Raw genomic sequence first — 23328 nt, 5'->3', positions numbered from 1 at the left:
AGAATGCCATAGAGTCTATGGCATAGACCTACTATTTGGTAAATTAGCCTATAAAGTTTTGTTTTCCTCTACCAATATTTTGACCTATTCAGAGACCTATTTGTGGGACTTTATGACCAATCAGGTGTAACAGATCTGGTAAATTTAAAACATAGAAACATGAAAGTATTTATGTTTTATTTCAATATATATTACATTTAGGCCGCCACTAATAAACTTATTTGGTGGTGTGCAGTGTGAGTGCGTCCACCTCACAAGACAAGTCGTACCCCCGTTTCCATGGTTACAACGCAAGTGTATTCCAGTGCGTGTTATAAATTTCGTAGCCACCTTTGTGAATTAGCATCCTGAGCCTGTGCCATATTTCTGTTGCCCTCTTTCTGCGCAGTTTCCAAGGGGTAAGTTCAACACCGTAATGAACGGCCGATTATTTGTATCTACGAAAATACAGAGACAGCGTTTCACTGTTATTCAAACGTGAGACTTACTCTGAGTTAGTGGAAAGTGCCGGAGAAGGGAAATAACAAGCAGAGGTTGCCAAGGTAGCGAGGACGCACAGAAGGAGACGGGGGAGTGAGTAAAGCTGTTGTAGAGACAGGGGAGACGGACCTGAAAGGTAGTCTTTTTACAGTAGATATTTTTTAGATAAGCAAGCAAACAGGTAACTTTGCGGGTTTTGACGCTGAAATCACCCACTGACTCGCTGTTGACTTGATGAAGCCCCTTTACGATTCTGAACAGGTGAGTAGCAAAGCCTAATGTTATGATGACTCTGATTGGATTGTAGTTCGTCTACAAACAATTCACATCTCTTTCAAGTCTAAAACCTAAAATAAGTCTAATCAACAGCAGAGGAAAACTGAGACACAGAGAAAAAAAAACATGGAAATAGCCTACATTGGATAATCTAAGGGAGTTAATTGTAATCACCTTCTTTTTTCTTTTTTTTTCCCCAGACATCAACAACACGATGGAGAAATACGAAAAGCTGGCCAAAATCGGAGAGGGTTCCTACGGTGTTGTGTTCAAATGCAGACACAGAGACACTGGGCAGATAGTCGCCATCAAGAAGTTTGTAGAGTCTGAAGATGACCCTGTAATCAAGAAGATTGCATTGAGGGAAATACGTATGCTGAAGGTGAGAAGAGATTGGCATCACCAGATAGTATCAAGTTTGCTCACATGTGGACATGTGTACTTATATATAGTTCTGCATGCATTCACTGAGAATAGAAAGGTTATTTTGTTATAATGTTAAAGATGTGTAATGCACAGTGTTACAGTTATCACGCACAAGACTTTATTTAAAAATAAATAAATAATAAGGATTGAATGAAAGAGGGAACATGCATACTTTTTAATGAAACTGAGGTAAAAAAAAAAAATACTAATCACACATGTAAAATAAAAGTTAACATGTAATAAGGAGGCTGCAGTAAATAAGGGTAAATAAGGGTTTGCAGTCTGCATTTAAAGAGTGTAAGCGTTGGTGCACCTTAGATCCTCTGTAGTTTTTTGATTTAACTTGTAATCATACATTTAATTCCACATTTTAAAACATTTTTCCCTACATCCGTCGGCCCTGCAGCAGCTGAAACATGTGAACCTTGTCAACCTGCTGGAGGTCTTCAGGAGGAAAAGACGTCTCCACCTTGTGTTCGAGTTCTGTGAGCAGACGGTCCTCAACGAGCTGGACAGACACCCTCGAGGGTAAGTCAGTCCAGCAGGAAACAGGCTGTCATCTCTTGCCATGTGGTGTATGTCGGATGTGTTGTTGAGTATGATTAAAACACATTTGCCATTCTCTGTTTTGTGTCCTGAGTAAGACCAACGAGGGCCATAACTTGTTGGTCTCAATGAAGGACCTTATACTATGAAAGTTGAAGATTATCGTTCCCTTTTCATCTTTCTTTTTCATTTTCTTTACACCTCTCTAAGCATAAGGACCAAAGTGAAGTGAAAGTACAGTGGCGGAATAATTACATTTACTCATGTACTGTACTGAAGTGCAGATTTAAAGCACTTGTACTTGCTACTCTGTACTTTTAATCATGATACATTTTTAAAGATTAAACTACTCCGTTAGCTATACACCTGGTCTCGTTTGGGTTTGCCAGTGGCTGAAGCTGAATCCAGCTTTCTTTGGGTGGGTTGAGTCAGACAAACACTCAAGGAGCAACGTAGCGTCACCAATTAGCCCTTTAACCAGCATGTGTTTAGAACATGCAAAATCCACACAGAGACGCCCCTGTCCAACCGGGGGGGTTCGAACCAGGAACCTTCTTGCTGTAAGGCAACAGCACTAACCACTGCACCTCCTGCAGCCGAGATTTAACCACCCAATTATATCAATATTAGAATGCTGCATCAGTGGTCATCATAAAGACTGTACTAAATATGAATGTATTTACAGGGGCATTTCTGTTTAATAATAAGTAGGTTGATTTTTTTAATGTTAATTTGATTTAGCTGTTTATACTTTTTACTGGAGTTCTGGATGCAGGATCATTACCTCCAATGGAAACATTTTACATTGTAATTTTGTTTCCTCTACTTAAGTTAAGGATATGAACACTTCTTCCATTACTAAGAAGGAGCTTCTCTTTTAAGGGGGTCTCTGTTCAGCATACACTGTGTGAGAGAAGGGAAGTACGTAAATAACAAAGAGGAAGTCACAAGTGTTGCCAAATAATCTCAATGACGTGGAAAGTCCACAGCAGAGTGTTGGAGGAAGTCAGAAGCAGAAAAGAACTTGAGTGTTAAGGAAGAAATGTTCTTTTTTATTTCCTCTATGCTTTGAGCACTACTCATGCAATATGCTGTCACAGGATTTATTTTAATTGCATATTTTTGTGCTATGTGAGGTCACAGAGCAAGCCTGGGCCACATTGGTTAGCCAATCATTTTTCCATTTCCCACAAGGCTGTGCAGCAGAAACCCTATAGCTGCTTTTGAAAACAAAGGCGCTGTTGCTGTTAGAGACGGTCCTAAGGTTACCCAGGTGACGAGAGCACCACTTCCTTTTTTGAAATTGCTGGAATAATAGATGAGGACAACACGGCGAGTAAACAGGCTTTGCTTTCTTCCTGTTACAAACAATAAATATTCCTTTGTCTCTTGTTCTCTGTAGGGTGCCTGAGGCTCAGCTCAAAAGTATCGTGTGGCAGACTCTGCAGGCTGTGAGCTTCTGCCACAAGCACCATGTAAGGATACTTTAAATTGGTACTTAGTGATTTTTGTCTGTCTAGTGGTGTTTTTTTTAATTTTTCATTGTCCTAAATTACATATAGAGTTTCTCAAAATTATTTAGAATAATATGTCCATGCTGTATGTGCAATATATTGAAGTTATTGGGCTTTGAGATTATTGCAACAATCTTTACTAGCCATGCAATGATCCAAACTAAATATTAATGGTAGGAGATCCACAGTCGAACCGGCCAACAGTGAAGTTGTAAAGAAAAAAAACCCTCCAAAAACACATTTTTCCTGGTCAACATGTAGCATCTGATTATTGTTTCAAGAAATTTATATTTAAATTCACATATCTGATTTACAGTTAGATGTTGATTTGTATAATCTACATACTGTTGTCTTTTTGTACCAGTATGCTGCTTAACTTCATTTCTACTTTTTCATCTATGTTGGGACTCATTAGCAGGGTCATTGCATGATTTATGCCAAATCAAGTCAAAATTAATCAATTATTATGTCTGCAAAAGACTTGTGCTGGCAAAATAAATCTTATCGGCTGCTGAGATGTTTTTATTTATTTTCTGTGACAATAGTAGAGACTTAATCTATTTCACTCGATTACTTTTCAGTGCAAAATATTTGTATGAGAATTAAATGAAGCTGACCAGAAATTTGCATCATCTCAACACTTTGACCAACTTCTAAAATTTACAGACCACAATAAGCAAACTCTGTTAAGGCTTCTCTCCTCACAGCAGGGGTCATTGTAGGTCTCAGTGAATGTAAAACAGTCTTCAATTTACAATATTGAAACATGTTTAGGTTTCTGTCTCTAATCCGCAGCCTTAATATAACCCTGCTGTCTCTGTCACAAAGAGACTGTGTATCATGTTGCCCAATACTTGATCCTGAGCAATTTTTATGTTTGCAGTGCATCCACCGTGATGTAAAGCCGGAGAACATCCTCCTCACCAAAACCGGAGTCATCAAGCTGTGCGACTTTGGCTTCGCTCGCATTCTGAGTAGGTCATCCAGGAAGTCAGTGCATTTATGTGCGTTTAGTGTCAATGTGACTCTAATTACTTATTCAACATGGAACCTGGATCAGCTCAGGCCAATGGCCCTCCTCACTTTCAATGTTTCAATGAATGCATTGCATAGGAAGACCATTCAGCCAGTTAGTGCGTCTTTGTGCAGTGTGTCTCTGTTTACCCCCCCCCCCCCCCCCCCCCCCCGCATTAGGTTTCAGTGTTATGTTACAATACATTAACATGTAGTCATTCAGCACACCTTGTAATCCCTTCCTCTACAATGTATTTGTTATTTAGTGTTCATTATTCAGTATCTAAGTGTGTGTGCTCCGTACTCAGCGGGACCAGAGGACGACTACACAGATTACGTAGCGACGCGTTGGTACCGGGCCCCTGAGCTGCTGGTGGGGGACACTCAGTATGGACCGCCTGTGGACGTGTGGGCTCTGGGCTGTGTCTTTGCTGAGCTGCTCCATGGGAATCCTCTCTGGCCCGGGAAGTCTGACGTAGACCAGCTTTATCTCATCAGACAAACTCTAGGTACACTGATCAATGAACACATTATTGGACTTTTAAAAAAGATAAAAATGCATCCATGAATGAGCTGACATGAACTCAAAGCATGATATACTCTATGTATGTTAGAGGGAAGTCCAAAAACATACTTAAAGTTATCGAAATAGGCTCCTTCAAAGAAAACAGAATCAGAGATAAATACTCCAAAGTAACATACAGAAACTACTAAACTTGGCCCTGAGTATAGTGGATTTGGTGAAACATCATTAAAATCAGTTTTTGATATTGTTTTGTGAGGTAACAACAAAACCAGAGTTTCTTTATTTTCAAGCTTTTAAGTCAAACTACAAATATTTTGACTCTTGGATTTAAATGTCAGTTCAGGATAAAACATTTTGACCGTCTCCCTTCTGACCTCAGGTGACCTGATCCCTCGCCACCAGCAGGTGTTCCGCTCCAACGTTTTCTTCAGTGGAGTCAGTATTCCCGAACCCGACACGACGGTGAGGATCCTGTTACTGTTTAGAATGCATACAGTACGTCGTTAATGCAGAGGCAATTAAGCGTGTTGGATGTGACTCTTCACTATTTATTCCTCCCAGGAGCCCTTAGAAAAGCGCTATTGTGGAGTCTCTCTTCATGCCCTCCAGGTTATGAAGGTATGTGTATTAAAACCTGACTGATACACCAGCACTATTCAGCATACTACACATGTTGACCAATAACCATAACATGAGACATTTCAGTAAGAAAATCTAAAGATACTTCATGTCAGTAATGAGTTCTTTTAATTTTAAATATTAAAAAAAAGTGATTTTTTATTTTCATTTATCCCCAGCCTTCCACGCTAACCCTTTTTGTCTGTGTATGAGCAGTCATGCCTGGTGATGGACCCGTCTCTCCGGTTGTCCTGTGAAGAGCTGCTGGAGCTGCCGTACTTCCAGGAAGAAGGAGCCAACTGGGTCCGCGAGAGTGAGCGCCCCGGGAGAAGATTCGAAAAAGTGTCTCGCCGCAGACAGCCAGGGGTACTTATCAAAAAATTGTTTGATTGTATAAACAAGAATCTACCCATAACGTCAAACGTACAATCTATGCCACAGCCACAGAGCTACAGATGTTTGCAAATGCCTTTTGGAAAAACATGACACACAGAAGAAGCCCTCAGATATATTTGAAAAATAATTTATTTACAGTAACCACCCCTCTCCCAAAAGAAAGTTCATGCTTTTAATCACCCAATCATGATTTAAATGAATCCCTCTCACGCTCTGATGAATCATCATCCCGACAGAACAAAACCCAAAGAAAATCATTCAGGTAGTGAACTCTCTGTATTCTTCGTTCTCCCTCCAGGCGCAGTACCTGCCTCAGCTTCCAAACAGCAACATCTCACCAGCACCGGATGTCAAGAAGCAGGTGAAACATAAATATCACCTGCCCAACATATAACTTATTGACCTTGGAAAAAAAACGGACTTGTGCTACCGTATGCCTTGTGGAATTATTTCAAAACAGTCATCTTGAAGACGCATTCATTCTTGGTGTGACAGTAAGAATGTATATTTTTTTATTCTGTCTTCACTTTCCCCATGTCTGTTTTTGTGACATTTAACTTCATTTTCTCTTCACATCATACGATAGTTTGGGCATTTACATTTTAAGACACACTTAAGAGTACTATTACCAAAGAAAGGACGTGTTAGAGCCAACAACACCTTACACCAGGTGCAATATAGTTTCTGCTTTTTTTATAGATACATAAATGACATGAAATGCATCCTAAAGGTCAACAGTGTGCCATCCTCACATGAACTGAATAGTTTTTTTTAGCAGTATGGTCACTGAAAGACAGCAGGTTCATACTTGCTACAAAATATGATCATTACATGAGAAAAGAGCCGATAAATCACTATTCTTTAATTGTATCATTAAAATATAGGATGAAGCAATGAGTTAGCTTTATAACACAATTTTAAAAAATGACAGAATGTATAACACAGTACCATTTATAACATGAAGTACTTGTTGTGAAATACAGTTAAGGATTATTAATACCTGCTACTCTTAAGTAATATGATGAGTTTAACACATGCAGCCGCTGTCTTTGGCAGTGATCCTGTAAGCCTGACATGTACAGTCACTGAGACACAGGACAGTGATACACCTGAACATGCATCAACAAACTGACAACCTGACACATAGCTTGACCGATTACCTGACCTTGAACTCATCAGATTACAGATGATACTCTCATTACGTCACTGAGCTACAGGCTGTTAAAAAAAAAACAGAAGAGGGTCTCTGTGGTAAGGGGCAGTCACAAGAGTATTGATGGAACTTGGCCAATATAATCCGTTTTGAGGTTTTTTTTTAAAGAAAGTAGATCATAAAACGTTGATTTTATTTTTATGCGATATCATGCGATTCATCTTCTACTGGAAAAAAAATGAAATATATAGTTTTATGGGGAAACAATGTATATATATATATATATATATATAAATAATCCAAAACAACTCAATAAACCTAACATTCAAATTCCAGCAATGACTTTTTTTCCTAACACTAAATAGGACTGAAGAGTATGCATTACTGGCATCTGGTGGCAGGGTTGCAGGTTGCAAACAATTGAGAACAGCTCCCTTCACCCTCCCCTTTTAAAGTGTGTAATGATGAACCTTTGGTCGCTGTGAATCCCACAAAAAGAATGAATCTTAAGTCAGAGTTTGGTCTATCTGTATGAACATGTTGGTGCTACATGGCAGACTGACATACTGAGAGAAAGCTTTTCAATAAGGTCAACATATACTGTAGGTACGGCACAAGCTGAAAGTTGTATAAACATGAAAATGATCTCATTCTTAACACCACTGGTTGAATCATTTGTGTAACAAAATATTAAGGAAAGCCAGTTGGGTACATTGCGTTGCATAACTGAAAATGCACTTAGATTTTTTTTAACAAGATTGCAGCACCTCAGTGGCCCCCGAGGTTTTACAGAATTAATGAGCGTGCACAGTGTGCCCTGAGAAGGCAGAGTTAGTGGAGACCATAAGGTCATGACAAATCTCGCAAGATGCACGAAAAGATAAGTGAAGGTGCTTAACTTGCTGGTTCCTTGATATAAGTGATCAATCAAAGGCCAGACAGAGGTTGACAACAGTACAATGTCAATGCTACAATCGGGGTGTTGCAATGATGTTGTACATGCGAGGCAAATTACCAAAGCTGCTGTACTCGGGGCTGAGATCTACACCGTCAGGTCCTCCTGGGACAGAAAAGGTGAAACGCTGGAGAAGTGACACCATGAAGAGGAAGATCTCCATGCGAGCCAGCGACTCTCCGACACAAGCCCTCTTTCCTTGATCCAACATAGGATCAAACAAATGACACTAAAAATATGTCCACACCCGATTTCACAATATGTCAAAGGTTCAGCTAAGAGTAAATAAAGCACATTTGTTTAGTGGCTTACCTGCAGAGAATGGCATGAATGCCGGATTTTTCTTGAAGTTGCCATTATGGTCGAGGAAGTGCTGGGGGTTAAAGGACCAAGGGGTCTCCCATTGTTTTTCTTCTTTCAGCACAGAGTGTAACAAGGGAATAATAATTGTGTTCTGTAGAGACAAGGATCAGATGGAACATCCTGTTTTTATCTTAAACATTTTGAAATCGTTAACACTTACTGAGAGGAAAACATCAATACCTTTGGAATAGTGTAACCCCTGAAAGTGATGTCATGTAGTGCATAATGAGGGATGCCCATGGGGACAATATCCATCAGGCGCTGAATTTCATGAAGGACTGCATCTGTGAAGTGGAGGGACTTCCTGTCCTCCATACGAGGACTGCGTTCCTGCCCAATCACAGTGTCTATCTCATGCTGCATATTCTCTATAAAAGGACAAAGCAAACATTATTAAATCCGCAAAACAATTTAACAAAAAAAAAAAAAAAACTATTTTCTATGTATACGCATTAAAAACTGTCAAACACATTACTGGTTTCCGCTTCTTAATCCTGAGAAATCACTGCATGTTTTAGCCATCATATCTTTGATGAAGTACTAAATAAACTAACAGAAGAGGCAATTCAACATACTCAAAATACTTGTGTTACATAAAACTAAATAAAGAAGGTGAAGAGATCTCTTGTAAGATGCAGAACAATAGTGGATTAAAAAAAAAAACCTGTTTGATACAAAAGTCAGTAGGCCTGTAAAATCCGGTTCCTGGTTTTAGATTTTTTTAGATTTAGATTAATTAAATTTACACACTGACACGCACTAGTGTTTGTGACCTACCCTGTATTTTTGGGTACTTGATCAGTACACTTAGTGAAAATCTGATAGTTGAGCTGGTTGTCTCAGTTCCTGCCAAGAACAGATTCAACACTGTCCCCACCAAATTCTCATAGTGGAACTCAGACGTGGGAAGATGCTTTTCCTACAAAAACAAAACAAGAAGCATTTTTGCCGATATGAAAAGTCAAAATGTTACAAGGACAAAGAGCGAGCTCATTGGTGCAGCTAGTGGTCTTTGGTTTGTTGGTGAATTGCAGAACTATTAGGGATTTCAACATCTGCATCCACTAATTATAAGTAAGTGAAATGAGTTAGCATTATTGAGCCCCTCAAAGTACATGAAACAAACAGAAGTTTAAATTCAGAGTCTTTGTCAGCTTCATGAGTTCTGCCGTACCTGACTGAGTCTAGTGAGGAAGCAGTCAATGTAGTCTCTGGGTGAGCTGGGGTCCAGCGTGTCCTGGTGTTCCTGGATTTTTTTCATTATAAAATCTCTCACCTTGTCGACCCCAGCGAACACTTTGTGCTGTCGACCTGGCAGCCACTCCATCAATCTCGGGAAGATATTATAAAGCTGTGAAGGGGAGAGAAAAGTGATCAGCGTGTCCCCACAGCCGAGTGAGGTTGTCAAAATGTTCAAAAAACTATTTTATACCACATGTTTTAAAAGGGTACACTCTCCGTTATATTAATGATCCATAGAGCGCTAGCACTTTGTTAATTACATAAATATGTTGCCAACAGCACTCATGTTTTTACAGTGCGTTTAGCTGAAGTTACCAATAACAACATTTGTGCTACTTTTTTTTCGTTTTCTTTGAGCTTTGTCAGATCCACTTTTTTAAATAACAGCAGGTTTGTGATTGACCACTGTGTAAAACAAAGACACATTTATTTTCGTCCTTTTGAAGGAAATAATGATGGGAAACACCGTCAGCATAGTGGCAATCATAACTTTTCTTCTATAGGACATGAACCACAAACCATTTATCAGCTACAGGACTTACTTTAGTGACAGATGAACTAATGGCTGGGTTCATCCAATCAATAACTATCTGTTTAAAAAAAATGTTAATTTCTAACCCAAGCAGAGATCTAAGTCTCACCATGCTACTACTTCTCCTCTTACCTGACCCCAAGGACTGCTGCCAAACTTCAGGGTGTCACTGATTATCTTCAGCAGGTGAAGAAAACTGTCATCGTCATAGCTGAAGCGTTGACCGAACACCAAGCAGCAGATCACATTGGACACAGTGCAGCTCAGGAAGAAGGTGGGATCAAAGGGTGTGGCTGGGAAGAGAAGAGAAAAATACATTTAAAAAGTTTCATTGAAATGTATTGATAGGTGATTTCCCATACGACCCTGTTGAGCCACCTGTTCAGGAATAACGTTTTTACTCACTGGTACCTCAGCACTATTATTGATAGGACTATCTGTTACATCATCAGTAAGGGTTAAGTTAGTTTCCAGTAAGTTTCCAGAAACCACAGCTGATTTCTTTGTTAAAGGCTTTATATGTGATTTTTTTCATCCAGCAGATGTCGCCCTTGAGCACCAGCATGAAACCAAAACAACTTGCGCTGCATTGTTGTGTTAGCATGCTAATGCTAGCGATCTTTATTATGCTCGTATCTTCACACTGCATGTAAATTTACCTGAAATGAGCGTGATCTAGAAACACAGTTAAGCAGTGAGTACAGTATGTTATTCTTCTTTTCTCTAGTCCCTCAATTAAACAACTTTTATAAACGAGGGGAGGAGTCAGCCGGCCGTCCGGGCGATGTAAACAAACTGAAGATAGGACTCTGAAAACTCTGAAAACATCACAGACAGTGGGACTCGGGTGTTACACCTATTGTAGACAGTCATGACTCACAGAGTTATTTTCAGAGGATATACTTTCTATTATATTTAAGTGTGAAAAATCACATAGAAAGCCTTTAAAGAAAGATCATTACATCACTAACTCTCTGGGACAATGTAATCTGCCGAAAATCCAGATAAGCAATACACCAGCTTAGGTTTGCAATTTAAAAAAATAAGAAGAAGAATAAAAGAATCAAGTGAAGTTTAAATTTCGCTTTTTAACTTTACTGAGTATTGGTTTGTTGAAACAAGACACAAATCTCCCTTTATTTGTGCCAGAGCAAACACAGCATACCTTTGGTACTATTCAAACGGGCCACCAGGTGCTTGGCCTCCTCCTGGATCCACTCCTCCATCCCCTTACGCCCCATCCCAAAGTCTTTTAACGTTGTCAGGGTGAAACGGCGCAACTGTTGCCAGCGCTCTCCATTACTGATCGCCAGACCTGAGAAGAAGATGGAAATGGTATTTAGAGAGGAGTCGTTCTACATTTGATTAAACAAAAAGTTACTTTCTAAATCAGGGATGGAAATCACAGGGAAGCTAACAATACGATATCAATAAATATTTCCCAAGCCCCTTTAATTATTGTATCAAGCCAGTCAGTACGACAATATTACCTTATCTGTATTTAATCCCTTTACTCTAGTCAGCATCATTATGCACAAACAACATCAGCGGCAGGTAAGACTTAAAAGGTTTGGCCACAGGACTTAAAGTGTCACAATGATTTCAGGAATGCTCAGAAGAACTCAAACAAGTTATAGCAGCACAAAATTCCCATATTACCATAGCCTTTGGTAGCTCTGAGCAAGAAAGGAATAGGCCCCCTGCCAGTGAACTCATCTGCTTGGTCCACCAGAGCCTCTTTCACTGCATCATACCCCACCAGGACCACAACGCGCTGACGGCCCAGGTACACAGTGATCACAGGCCCATAGCTCTCACTGAGCTGCAGATTAAACAGGGAAATTAGCCTGCATCGGAATATTGTACAGTAGCATACACAAGCATGCAATATACAAATCAAAGTAAACAAGCCCAGTGCAAAACATAATGATTTAGGCCAGTGGTTCTGGGGGGGGGGGGGGGGGGCTCGAGTTGCCTAAAAAACAAATGCAAACTGGAAAATGACTTGAAATTACATATTTTACCTATTATTGTGAAATTACATACAAAAATGTTGTTCAATTAGTTTAAGGCTGCTGTATTTTTTATTGTTGTTCTCAGTGTTTGGATAGGCCCATTAGTGCGTGCTGCTGTGTGCACCGTTATTCTTTAACCACTTCCAGGGACAGAAGGTGTCCCCGGTCTCTTGCATCGTTACTTTGGGGGTCGCTGGATGAAAAATTTGGGAACCCCTGATTTAGGCTACAAGTCACAAACACATCTACACTACACCTGCGAAGATAAATGGGAAAAATGACACACTATCTACATTTGTCAGAACTTGTCAACTCTTTTCAGAACCAAATGAACAGCCAGTTAGGTCATTTAGGAATACGACTGTTCCTTTCTGCACGTTCAAACAACCCCAAGATTTAATGTGCGTAAGGTTACACGTATAGCACACTGGGGGTCCAAAAAGATAAAACTTTTACTGTGCCCGTATCTCGACGAGTACGGTGGACTAAGTGTCACAGCAAGTTAAGTGTTGCAACCTTGTTCCGTCTGCAACGTCTCACCTTACGCAGAGTTTTGAAGGGAGCTCTCCTATCCAGCTGCAGCAGGTTTCCTATGATAGGCAGAGCGGTCGGACCTGGAGGTAAACAAACATTTTTACGGCTCTTTAACTTTAACAGCAACAGCAAAACAATCAGCAGTCCGGCTGAAATCAGCGTGACAGAAAGCTCCATACTGCGTCACGAAAGGAAATACCCAACTTTGTTCTGCTGCGAGTTACTTCCGCTCCTCTTGTTTTACGAGCTACAGCAACTGATTGTGACAAAACAATTCCAGCTGTTTGTCACGTGGTCAACATTTTACCAAAACTCTTGTTGATTGGTGGGATGTGCCTACACGTGAAATGGGATAAAAGTCATGACAGGAGTGGCCCCGGGTGTTCCTGTAGGCCTATTGTAAGAGAGAGAGAGAGAGAGAGAGAGAGCAGTCCTTAATAGTTGTTGCACTGATTCCCAGGGTGAGGTTAGTCCAAGTTTATACCTCAGTGAAATACTGATGATGCATTTTTAAAGATATTCTTTCATCAGGATTAGAAAGTTTTGTTTTTATTATTATTATTATTATTATTATTATTATTATTATTAATAATAATAATAATAATAATTTTATTTATATATCACCTTTTAAAAACACAGGTTTACAAAGTGCTTTGACAAACAGCAAAAACAAGAACAAACTAAACCAAACACAGAAGAACATAAACAACAACAAGAACATAACAAATGTAAAATACTAAAAATAATTAAATACAATTCAACATAAAAGAACCCAAAGTGCACGATACCCAACAGACATATATAACCAGACCATCACAAGAACCATCACAAGAACCATCATAAGAACCATCACAAGAACCATCATAAGAACCATCACAAGAACCATCACAAGAACCATTATAAGAACCATCATAAGAACCATCATAAGAACCATCACAAGAACCATCACAAGAACCATCATAAGAACCATCATAAGAACCATCACAAGAACCATCACAAGAACCATCACAAGAACCATCATAAGAACCAACACAAGAACCATCACAAGAACCATCATAAGAACCATCATAAGAACCATCACAAGAACCATCATAAGAACCATCACAAGAACCATCACAAGAACCATCATAAGAACCGTCATAAGAACCATCACAAGAACCATCATAAGAACCATCACAAGAACCATCATAAGAACCATCATAAGAACCATCATAAGAACCATCATAAGAACCATCACAAGAACCATCATAAGAACCATCATAAGAACCATCATAAGAACCATCACAAGAACCATCACAAGAACCATCATAAGAACCATCATAAGAACCATCACAAGAACCATCATAAGAACCATCATAAGAACCATCATAAGAACCATCACAAGAACCATCACAAGAACCATCATAAGAACCCAGGCAACACAAGAACCATCATAAGAACCATCATAAGAACCATCATAAGAACCCAGGCAACACAAGAACCCAACAACACGAGCTGAGACCAAGAGGACCAAAGATTTAAAAAGATGTAAGAAACTAAAAGAGATAAAAGCAAATCAAAAGATAACAGCAATAAGAAGGTAAGAGCAGGAAAAGAAATAGAAACAAGTGAATAAAGGATAAAAAAAACTATAATATTAAGAAAAATAAAAGGTAAATATAATATAAAACATAAATAGACAAAGTAAGTAAGATAAGAAATGACCAAGTTAAAACATAAGAGGAGTTAAGATAAGAGCATAAATAAAAGAAGTGAAAGAAGATAAAAATAGTAAAACCAGTAAGAAAAGACTTTAAGAAGACGACATCACATAAAAGCAAGTCTGTAAAAGTACGTTTTAAGAAGAGATTTAAAAGAATTGAGGGAATCTGTGAGTCTTATCTCCTTATAGGACCCCAGCCTGTGGTTTATTTCCCTATAGGTCTAATAGCTGAGCAGATGATGCAGAACAAGCCTCTACACCCTCACTCACAGGTAAATGATCGTCTTTATCTAATTTTTATGTCCTATAGCTACTCAGGATATCTCTATGGACTAAATCCTTCGGTTTTTATCAACCATAACCTCAAATCACAACAGGACTCATCTAAAGACTTGTCTAGTCTCTTTGTACAGAGACCTTACAATTCCAGCATGTTCTGTGCAGTACAAATATATTAGAAGCAAATACCTAATTGGTACACATAGGTTTCTCCTGCAGGATAAAGTCATTCATTACCATTTAGATAAAATGACTCAGTACAACTTATGGCAGCCATGTTGCAATTTTATTATAGAGTTCATTCTCATTTTTTGTTGTGCAAGAAAGCAAAACAGGATTAATATAAAAACTAAAATAAATACACTGTAAGAGAAAAGGCAAAACAAATTCACGCCTGGAACGAAGCTTTCCATTACATTTTCAGCCTGATGGGTCTGTCTACTTTAACAGGCAGGTTTATAGCAAGTACACTCAACCAAACATTTCTCCATGAATGTAAAGCAAATGATGTTGTATAGATGTGTTTATGAGTGACTGAGAGTGCGTCAATCGATGAGAATATCTGAGTGAAGCTCCTCTTTTCACCGCGCCGTGGCTATGATCAGGTCCCTGCGAGGGATATTGGCAAAGCCGCTGAACTCTGGAACAAGGTTTATACTGTCAGGACCTTCGGTGCAGGAGAATTTGAAACGCTGCACCAGAGACACAATGATGATAAAAAGCTCCATACGAGCAAGAGACTCCCCAACACAGGCTCTCTTTCCTGTGAAGAGACACAATCACACACAAACCTCTGAGGTGAAAAAAAACAATCACTTTTGATGGAAAAGGGGAAATGTGTCGTACTGTACATGTGCAACAAAATGCCTGGCTCTGATAAGCCATGGACAAACCTCACAAACAAATAGAACACTTTACCTGCAGAAAATGGCAGGAATGCAGGATTTTTGCTAAAGTTGCCATTCTGGTCCAAGAAGTGCTTGGGGTTGAAGGACCAGGGAGTTTCCCATTGCTTTTCTTCTTTTAGCACAGAGTGCAACAAGGGAATAATAACAGTTTCCTAAGAGACATTAAAACATGTTAGTGTAATTGTGCACTTGCTTCTCCAATTAAAATGACACATTTGAACTGAGAATACCTTGGGGATTGTGTAACCCCTGAAAGAGACGTCCTGGAGTGTGTAGTGAGGGAGGCTTAAGGGGATAATGTCCAGAAAACGCTGCACCTCATGAATGACTGCATCTGTGAAGGGGAGGGACTTCCTGTCCTCTATGTTGGGACCACGATTTTGTCCAATCACAGTGTCGATCTCCTGCTGCATTTTCTCTGTGAATTATATTTCCACTCTACATTGAATACTGCACAAACAGGGTTTTTAGGTTTATTCTCCCAACGTAAACTATGTGTCTTCAGATACACTGCTGCAGAAAATATGGACCGGCTCGCTAAAAGGAACCAACGTTTTAAGAATCTTGAAGTAAACCAGGTCAAGAACCAGAGCTCATTGGGAAGAAAAAGGTCAGTCCGTGCTTACCTTGCATGCTGGGGTATTTGATCAGCACGCTGAGGGCATATCTGATGGTGGAGCTGGTGGTTTCTGTCCCTGCCATGAATAGATTAAGCACTGTGGCGACCAAGTTTTCAAACTGGAACTCACTTGTAGGTATGTCCTTTTCCTGAGAAGACAAAGCAGTAATAGATTCACGATGAAGCCATAATTTAAATTGTTGAATACAGTTTATTCCTCAGGTGACCAAAGTCAATTAAGGCTGTTTAAATTACATCCTTCGAGCAATTAAACAGGCTACAAAAAAAAAAGTTTGCATGAATTTTCTCTCACCTGATTCATTCGGATGAGAAAGCAGTCGATGAAGTCTTTTGGGGAGCTGGGATCCAGTGTCTCTTTGTGCTCTTGGATCTTAATTTTGACAAACCCTCTCAACTCCTCAACCTGAGCAAAAACCTTGTGCTGCTGGCCGGGCAGATGATCCATGAGCCAGGGGAAGACGTTATACATCTGTGGGAGGGCAACACACAGACATAATGCAACTTTGTTTCTCAGAGAATTACCATGTGAAAATCTGTTCAGGATGAATGACAAAAAAAAAAAAAACGGACCAAAAGAAACATGAATCTGTATTTCTTGTTTAATTGAGAGAGCCAGCGAGCCAAAACCCCAGACTTTTAGAATTCATTACCTGACCCTTAGGGCTGCTGTTAAACTTTAAAACATCAGCTATGTTGCTGAGCAGGTTCAAGAACTGCTTGTCATCATAATCGAAGCGTTCACCGAACACCAGAGCACAGATCACATTGGATACGGAGCAGCTCAGCAACAACGTGGGGTCAAATGGTTTGGCTGAAATAGAAGTAAAAAAAAATAATTAAAAAAACAACACAGTTAAAGATGCAAATTAGACCAAAAAAGAAGTATTTCAGAAAAAAGAAAGCTGCACCGAGAACATGATTTTATCTGCTATGCAAATATGTAAACAACCTGTTATCAGTTGTAAAGCAATTTACAGTGAACTGTAGAAACAAGCATCTATAAAACATAATTGCTCATTTCGAGTTTTTATCTGATAAAGGGCTGCACAAAGTAACCTTGATTTGTTAGATTTTGTTTGATTCTCACATCAGTGCTCTTACAGCAGCAAGTGAAAACTCACCTTTAAATGAATCTATCCGGGCTCTCTGGTGGGTGCTCTCCTCCTGGATCCACTCTTCCATCCCCTTGCGTCCCATCCCAAAGTCTCTTAAGGTTGTCAGGGTGAAGCGTCGCAGCTGGCGCCAACGCTCCCCATTACTGATTGCCATACCTGAGCAAAGGACAAACATGAGCTTTTAGAACAAAAGGGGGGCCATGCAGGAGAAGCAGTGAAGATTCAGACATGCTATGAAAACATTGAAACGTCCAATCGGTCACCTCTGTTATCCCTATAACAGAGGTGACCGATTGGACATTGTACCGTGGCCTTTGGACCCTTTCATCAGAAATGGCAGTGGCCCTCTGCCTGTGAAGTCATCCGCCTGGTCCACCAGAGCCTCTTTCACTGCATCGTATCCCACCAGAACAATCGTCCGCTGCCAGCCCAGGTAAAATGTCATCACAGGTCCATAGGTCTCACTGAACTAGAAAAAAATAATATGTTGTGCAAAAGTCAACATGTAAATGGAAAAAGCTGCACTTTCTTATTTTTCTAAGAATACAAGACTCATTTTAAAAACTTGTATCACTTTGAATTATTCAACATAAATGTGTTCCCAAACTTACCTTGAAAAAGCTTTTAAAAGGTGCATCTTTTTGCAGCTGTGGCAAATTTCCTATGACAGGCAGAGCAATGGGTCCAGGAGGCAAATTATAATTATTTTTGTTTTTGACCCTGAACAGCCACAGCAGAGCTACGATTAGCCCCGCCAAGATCACTGTTGCAGAAAAGTCCATAATGCTCCTCGTCTAACTTGTTCTTCTAGTTCAACAGATCTCTTTTTCTGTGCTCACTTTCATCCTTTGATTGGAGCTTATATCAGAATATTTGTGTTTATAATTAACCAGGTGTTGGCACGAGTGCTGCATTTGACCACAGGTGAACTATGTGACTCACCTGCTGTGCACTTGAGTGCACCTTAACCTGATTTTTGCTTTTCATTGACTGCAGGCGGTGTGAAGCGAGTCAGGGAAAAATAAATGATAACATCTTGCCTGAGTTATAAACCTGTATTTCACTTCACTCTGTGATCTGTTTGAACAACAACTCAATAAATCTAGTCTTGTAAGTCAAGTGTCAGCATGTTAAACAGTTATGTAACATATCTGTTTAACAGTTGGTGCTGTCAGGAATAGACAAGGAATTAAGAGTGTGCCTGAAGAGAGAGAGAGTCAAATGTACTTAGCAATAACACAAAGACTTTAAATGAATTTTTCATATATTCTCAGTCTTGTTTACTCATACTCATTACTATTTTGCAAGAGAGGAGACAACTTTATTCAAATCCCAGCATTGTCTTTGAAAATGCATTTAATAAAATAAATGCAAATATAAAGTCACAACATTATCTTTAAAAAAAACAACAACTCTTAAAACCCCCAAATAGAGTTAAAACTTCATTATTCGAGTCAATGTTGTGCTTCAGTAGAGCAAGACAATCAAAGACATTAGTGTCTATTTGAAACTGAGAAGAGGTCAAAATGCACCTTTGACCTTATGCCAATATTGAGCAACAAAGGCTTTGAGGTGTTGCATAGAATTCAATGTTTTTGTTGTTTTAATAAGAACAGGACAGCATGAGCCCTGTGTCCATCTGGGCAGAAATCTTTGGCCAGATCCCCGGCTCGTGACGAAACAGTCTTCACAGGCCTAGATTGCGCCGGGCTTGGAAAGGGATAGGGGGAGAGATGGGATAAGATGCAGGAAGAGGGATAGAGAGCAAGGGGGTGGGGGGTGGTAGACCGTCCATCAGCAATCCGGTGGGGTTGGCGCTCAAGAGCTCCCAGGAAAGTAGGTGGTTAGTGACTGAGATTTATAGATAGATACATGCAGTAATATGATGTACTGTATCTGCACAGAGAGAGAGAGAGAGAGAGAGAGAGAGAGAGAGAGAGAGGAGCTCAAGGTGCCAGTTCCCCCAGTAGTCTAAGCCTATAGCAGCATAACTAAGAGCTGGTCTACGCCAGCACCAGCCCTAGCTATAAGATTTATCAAAAAGGAAAGTTTTAAGTCTATTCTTAAAAATACAGATTGTATCTGCCTCCCGGACCCCGGCTGGAAGGCGGTTCCAGAGGAGAGGAGCCCGATAACTGAAGGCTTTACCCCCCATAGTACACTTGGAGACTGTAGGTACCACCAGCAGGCCTGCACTCCGGGACCGCAACGCTCTCGAGGGACAGTACGGCACTAGTAGCTCCTTCAGGTAAGATGGTGCCTGGCCATTTAGAGCTTTGTAGGTGAGAAGAAGGATCTTGAATTCTATTCTAGACTGTATAGGGAGCCAGTGCAGAGAAGCCAGGACAGGAGTGATGTGGTCCCATTTCCTGGTTCTGGTCAGTACACGAGCTGCAGCATTTTGGACCAGTTGAAGAGTCTTTAGAGATTTGCCAGAGCACCCTGACAAAAGAGAGTTACAATAATCCAGTCTGGAGGTAACAAATGCATGAACTAGTTTCTCTGCATCACTTTCCGACAGGATATTCCTGATCTTGGATATATTACAAAGGTGAAAGTAGGCTGTTCTTGAAACTTGACTGATGTGAGAGCTAAAGGACATATCTTGATCAAAAAGAACTCCTAGATTCCTAACAGTGGTGTTAGATGCCAGGCTGATGTCATTAAGGACAGTCAAATCACTAGAAAAAGTCTCTCTGAGGTTCTTAGGGCCTAGCACAATAACTTCAGTCTTGTCTGAGTTAAGTAGCAAAAAATTTCTGTTCATCCAGGTCCTAACGTCCTTAAGGCACGTTTCTAGCTGACATAACTGACTGGTACCATCGGGCTTCATTGATACATAAAGCTGAGTATCATCTGCATAACAATGAAACTGTATGGAGTGTTTCCTCATAATATTTCCCAGAGGAAGCATATATAATGTAAAAAGAATTGGTCCAAGCACTGAACCTTGTGGGACTCCATGGGAGAATTATTTTTTACAAGACATCAAAGTCATAAAAAAGACTCATTATAGTGATTTATAAAGGACTTTGTCAATGGATTTCTCAAAAAGTACACAGTAAAAGTACTTCATAGTACTTGTGCACGTAGTCTAGGACGTACTAAGTCCGGAATTAAGAGTGTGCCTGAAGAGAGAGAGAGTCAAATGTACTTAGCAATAACACAAAGACTTTAAATGAATTTTTCATATATTCTCAGTCTTGTTTACTCATACTCATTACTATTTTGCAAGAGAGGAGACAACTTTATTCAAATCCCAGCATTGTCTTTGAAAATGCATTTAATAAAATAAATGCAAATATAAAGTCACAACATTATCTTTAAAAAAAACAACAACTCTTAAAACCCCCAAATAGAGTTAAAACTTCATTATTCGAGTCAATGTTGTGCTTCAGTAGAGCAAGACAATCAAAGACATTAGTGTCTATTTGAAACTGAGAAGAGGTCAAAATGCACCTTTGACCTTATGCCAATATTGAGCAACAAAGGCTTTGAGGTGTTGCATAGAATTCAATGTTTTTGTTGTTTTAATAAGAACAGGACAGCATGAGCCCTGTGTCCATCTGGGCAGAAATCTTTGGCCAGATCCCCGGCTCGTGACGAAACAGTCTTCACAGGCCTAGATTGCGCCGGGCTTGGAAAGGGATAGGGGGAGAGATGGGATAAGATGCAGGAAGAGGGATAGAGAGCAAGGGGGTGGGGGGTGGTAGACCGTCCATCAGCAATCCGGTGGGGTTGGCGCTCAAGAGCTCCCAGGAAAGTAGGTGGTTAGTGACTGAGATTTATAGATAGATACATGCAGTAATATGATGTACTGTATCTGCACAGAGAGAGAGAGAGAGAGAGAGAGAGAGAGAGAGAGAGAGGAGCTCAAGGTGCCAGTTCCCCCAGTAGTCTAAGCCTATAGCAGCATAACTAAGAGCTGGTCTACGCCAGCACCAGCCCTAGCTATAAGATTTATCAAAAAGGAAAGTTTTAAGTCTATTCTTAAAAATACAGATTGTATCTGCCTCCCGGACCCCGGCTGGAAGGCGGTTCCAGAGGAGAGGAGCCCGATAACTGAAGGCTTTACCCCCCATAGTACACTTGGAGACTGTAGGTACCACCAGCAGGCCTGCACTCCGGGACCGCAACGCTCTCGAGGGACAGTACGGCACTAGTAGCTCCTTCAGGTAAGATGGTGCCTGGCCATTTAGAGCTTTGTAGGTGAGAAGAAGGATCTTGAATTCTATTCTAGACTGTATAGGGAGCCAGTGCAGAGAAGCCAGGACAGGAGTGATGTGGTCCCATTTCCTGGTTCTGGTCAGTACACGAGCTGCAGCATTTTGGACCAGTTGAAGAGTCTTTAGAGATTTGCCAGAGCACCCTGACAAAAGAGAGTTACAATAATCCAGTCTGGAGGTAACAAATGCATGAACTAGTTTCTCTGCATCACTTTCCGACAGGATATTCCTGATCTTGGATATATTACAAAGGTGAAAGTAGGCTGTTCTTGAAACTTGACTGATGTGAGAGCTAAAGGACATATCTTGATCAAAAAGAACTCCTAGATTCCTAACAGTGGTGTTAGATGCCAGGCTGATGTCATTAAGGACAGTCAAATCACTAGAAAAAGTCTCTCTGAGGTTCTTAGGGCCTAGCACAATAACTTCAGTCTTGTCTGAGTTAAGTAGCAAAAAATTTCTGTTCATCCAGGTCCTAACGTCCTTAAGGCACGTTTCTAGCTGACATAACTGACTGGTACCATCGGGCTTCATTGATACATAAAGCTGAGTATCATCTGCATAACAATGAAACTGTATGGAGTGTTTCCTCATAATATTTCCCAGAGGAAGCATATATAATGTAAAAAGAATTGGTCCAAGCACTGAACCTTGTGGGACTCCATGGGAGAATTATTTTTTACAAGACATCAAAGTCATAAAAAAGACTCATTATAGTGATTTATAAAGGACTTTGTCAATGGATTTCTCAAAAAGTACACAGTAAAAGTACTTCATAGTACTTGTGCACGTAGTCTAGGACGTACTAAGTCCGGAATTAAGAGTGTGCCTGAAGAGAGAGAGAGTCAAATGTACTTAGCAATAACACAAAGACTTTAAATGAATTTTTCATATATTCTCAGTCTTGTTTACTCATACTCATTACTATTTTGCAAGAGAGGAGACAACTTTATTCAAATCCCAGCATTGTCTTTGAAAATGCATTTAATAAAATAAATGCAAATATAAAGTCACAACATTATCTTTAACAAAAAACAACAACTCTTAAAACCCCCAAATAGAGTTAAAACGTCATTATTCGAGTCAATGTTGTGCTTCAGTAGAGCAAGACAATCAAAGACATTAGTGTCTATTTGAAACTGAGAAGAGGTCAAAATGCACCTTTGACCTTATGCCAATATTGAGCAACAAAGGCTTTGAGGTGTTGCATAGAATTCAATATTTTTGTTGTTTTAATAAGAACAGGACAGCATGACCCCTGTGTCCATCTGCAGTTGTTGCATCAGGGTTTGCTTTGTGTCAGTGATTTATAGCAGGTGCTGGATGTTGAATCCGAACACACGTAGCCCACTCTGGTGAGAAAAAACAACAGAGAGCACACGCAGCTCCTGCACATCTACATAAGCTGTAAACCCAGGAGATTATTTTTGCTGTGCGACAAAAATCTGCAATAAGCACACACAGCCGCGCAGCTCTGAAAACCTGCCTCTTCCGCAACTCTCATTCGTCATCTGCTCTCAAAAACATTGGCCTGCTGTCAAAATTGACTCTCAATGAATATAGCCAACAAACAGCAGATGCCGAGAAAGAAGCACAATCATTGTGACAGCAGGATTTATTTAGAGTACATCTTTCGCTGATGGGAAAAGTGGATGATTTCTAAAACTCAGAAGGAGAGGAAAACAATGAAATTAATGAAACATGGAAATGGAGAAAAATATTTACAGAGGCTATACATTTAAAAAAAAAGTATAAAATGAAACACAACTGTTGAACTTCTGACTCTAAAATGTCCTTGTAAATATCCATGCTATTGTCTTGAATCATTATTCTGTGTTTGTTTCATCCTGTGGCATGGAAAGAGTGAT

General features: G+C 39.9%; 3 protein-coding genes across 4 annotated transcripts in view; 1 reads left to right on the top strand and 2 right to left on the bottom strand.

Moving 5' to 3' along the window:
• LOC132980807 (cytochrome P450 2G1-like) overlaps positions 1-18038 on the bottom strand; it is a 102191-nt gene extending 84153 nt beyond the window's left edge. Inside the window, 8 exon segments of the mRNA XM_061047148.1 lie at positions 15113-15334; positions 15490-15897; positions 16106-16247; positions 16412-16588; positions 16770-16930; positions 17241-17390; positions 17541-17703; positions 17846-18038. Coding sequence (XP_060903131.1) covers positions 15153-15334; positions 15490-15897; positions 16106-16247; positions 16412-16588; positions 16770-16930; positions 17241-17390; positions 17541-17703; positions 17846-18016 — 1554 coding nt within the window. The 5' untranslated portion in view covers positions 18017-18038 and the 3' untranslated portion in view covers positions 15113-15152.
• Positions 327-7284, top strand: LOC132980810 (cyclin-dependent kinase-like 1). 2 transcript variants are annotated; one of them, XM_061047153.1, is made up of 10 exons: positions 327-398; positions 957-1138; positions 1589-1710; positions 3131-3203; positions 4126-4216; positions 4565-4765; positions 5162-5244; positions 5344-5400; positions 5617-5766; positions 6095-7284. In XM_061047153.1, exons 2-10 carry the CDS (start codon positions 971-973, stop codon positions 6188-6190), a joined length of 1041 nt encoding a protein of 346 aa, XP_060903136.1. In that variant the 5' UTR covers positions 327-398; positions 957-970; the 3' UTR covers positions 6191-7284. The 2 variants fall into 2 exon arrangements, with proteins under 2 accessions (XP_060903136.1, XP_060903135.1); XM_061047152.1 differs by lacking the exon at positions 327-398 and adding an exon at positions 405-741.
• On the bottom strand, positions 5909-12965 carry LOC132980808 (cytochrome P450 2F5-like). The gene is made up of 9 exons (XM_061047150.1): positions 12597-12965; positions 11701-11863; positions 11207-11356; positions 10174-10334; positions 9442-9618; positions 9045-9186; positions 8448-8635; positions 8217-8358; positions 5909-8102 (listed from the first exon to the last, which is right to left on the bottom strand). Exons 1-9 carry the CDS (start codon positions 12765-12767, stop codon positions 7918-7920), a joined length of 1479 nt encoding a protein of 492 aa, XP_060903133.1. The 5' UTR covers positions 12768-12965; the 3' UTR covers positions 5909-7917.
• Positions 18039-23328: the final 5290 nt, after the last annotated feature.

This window comes from Labrus mixtus, chromosome 9 (assembly GCF_963584025.1).
Source record: "Labrus mixtus chromosome 9, fLabMix1.1, whole genome shotgun sequence".
NCBI lineage: Eukaryota > Metazoa > Chordata > Actinopteri > Labriformes > Labridae > Labrus > Labrus mixtus.
Note: the sequence above shows the minus strand (reverse complement) of the source record. Positions and strands in the feature narration are given on the sequence as shown.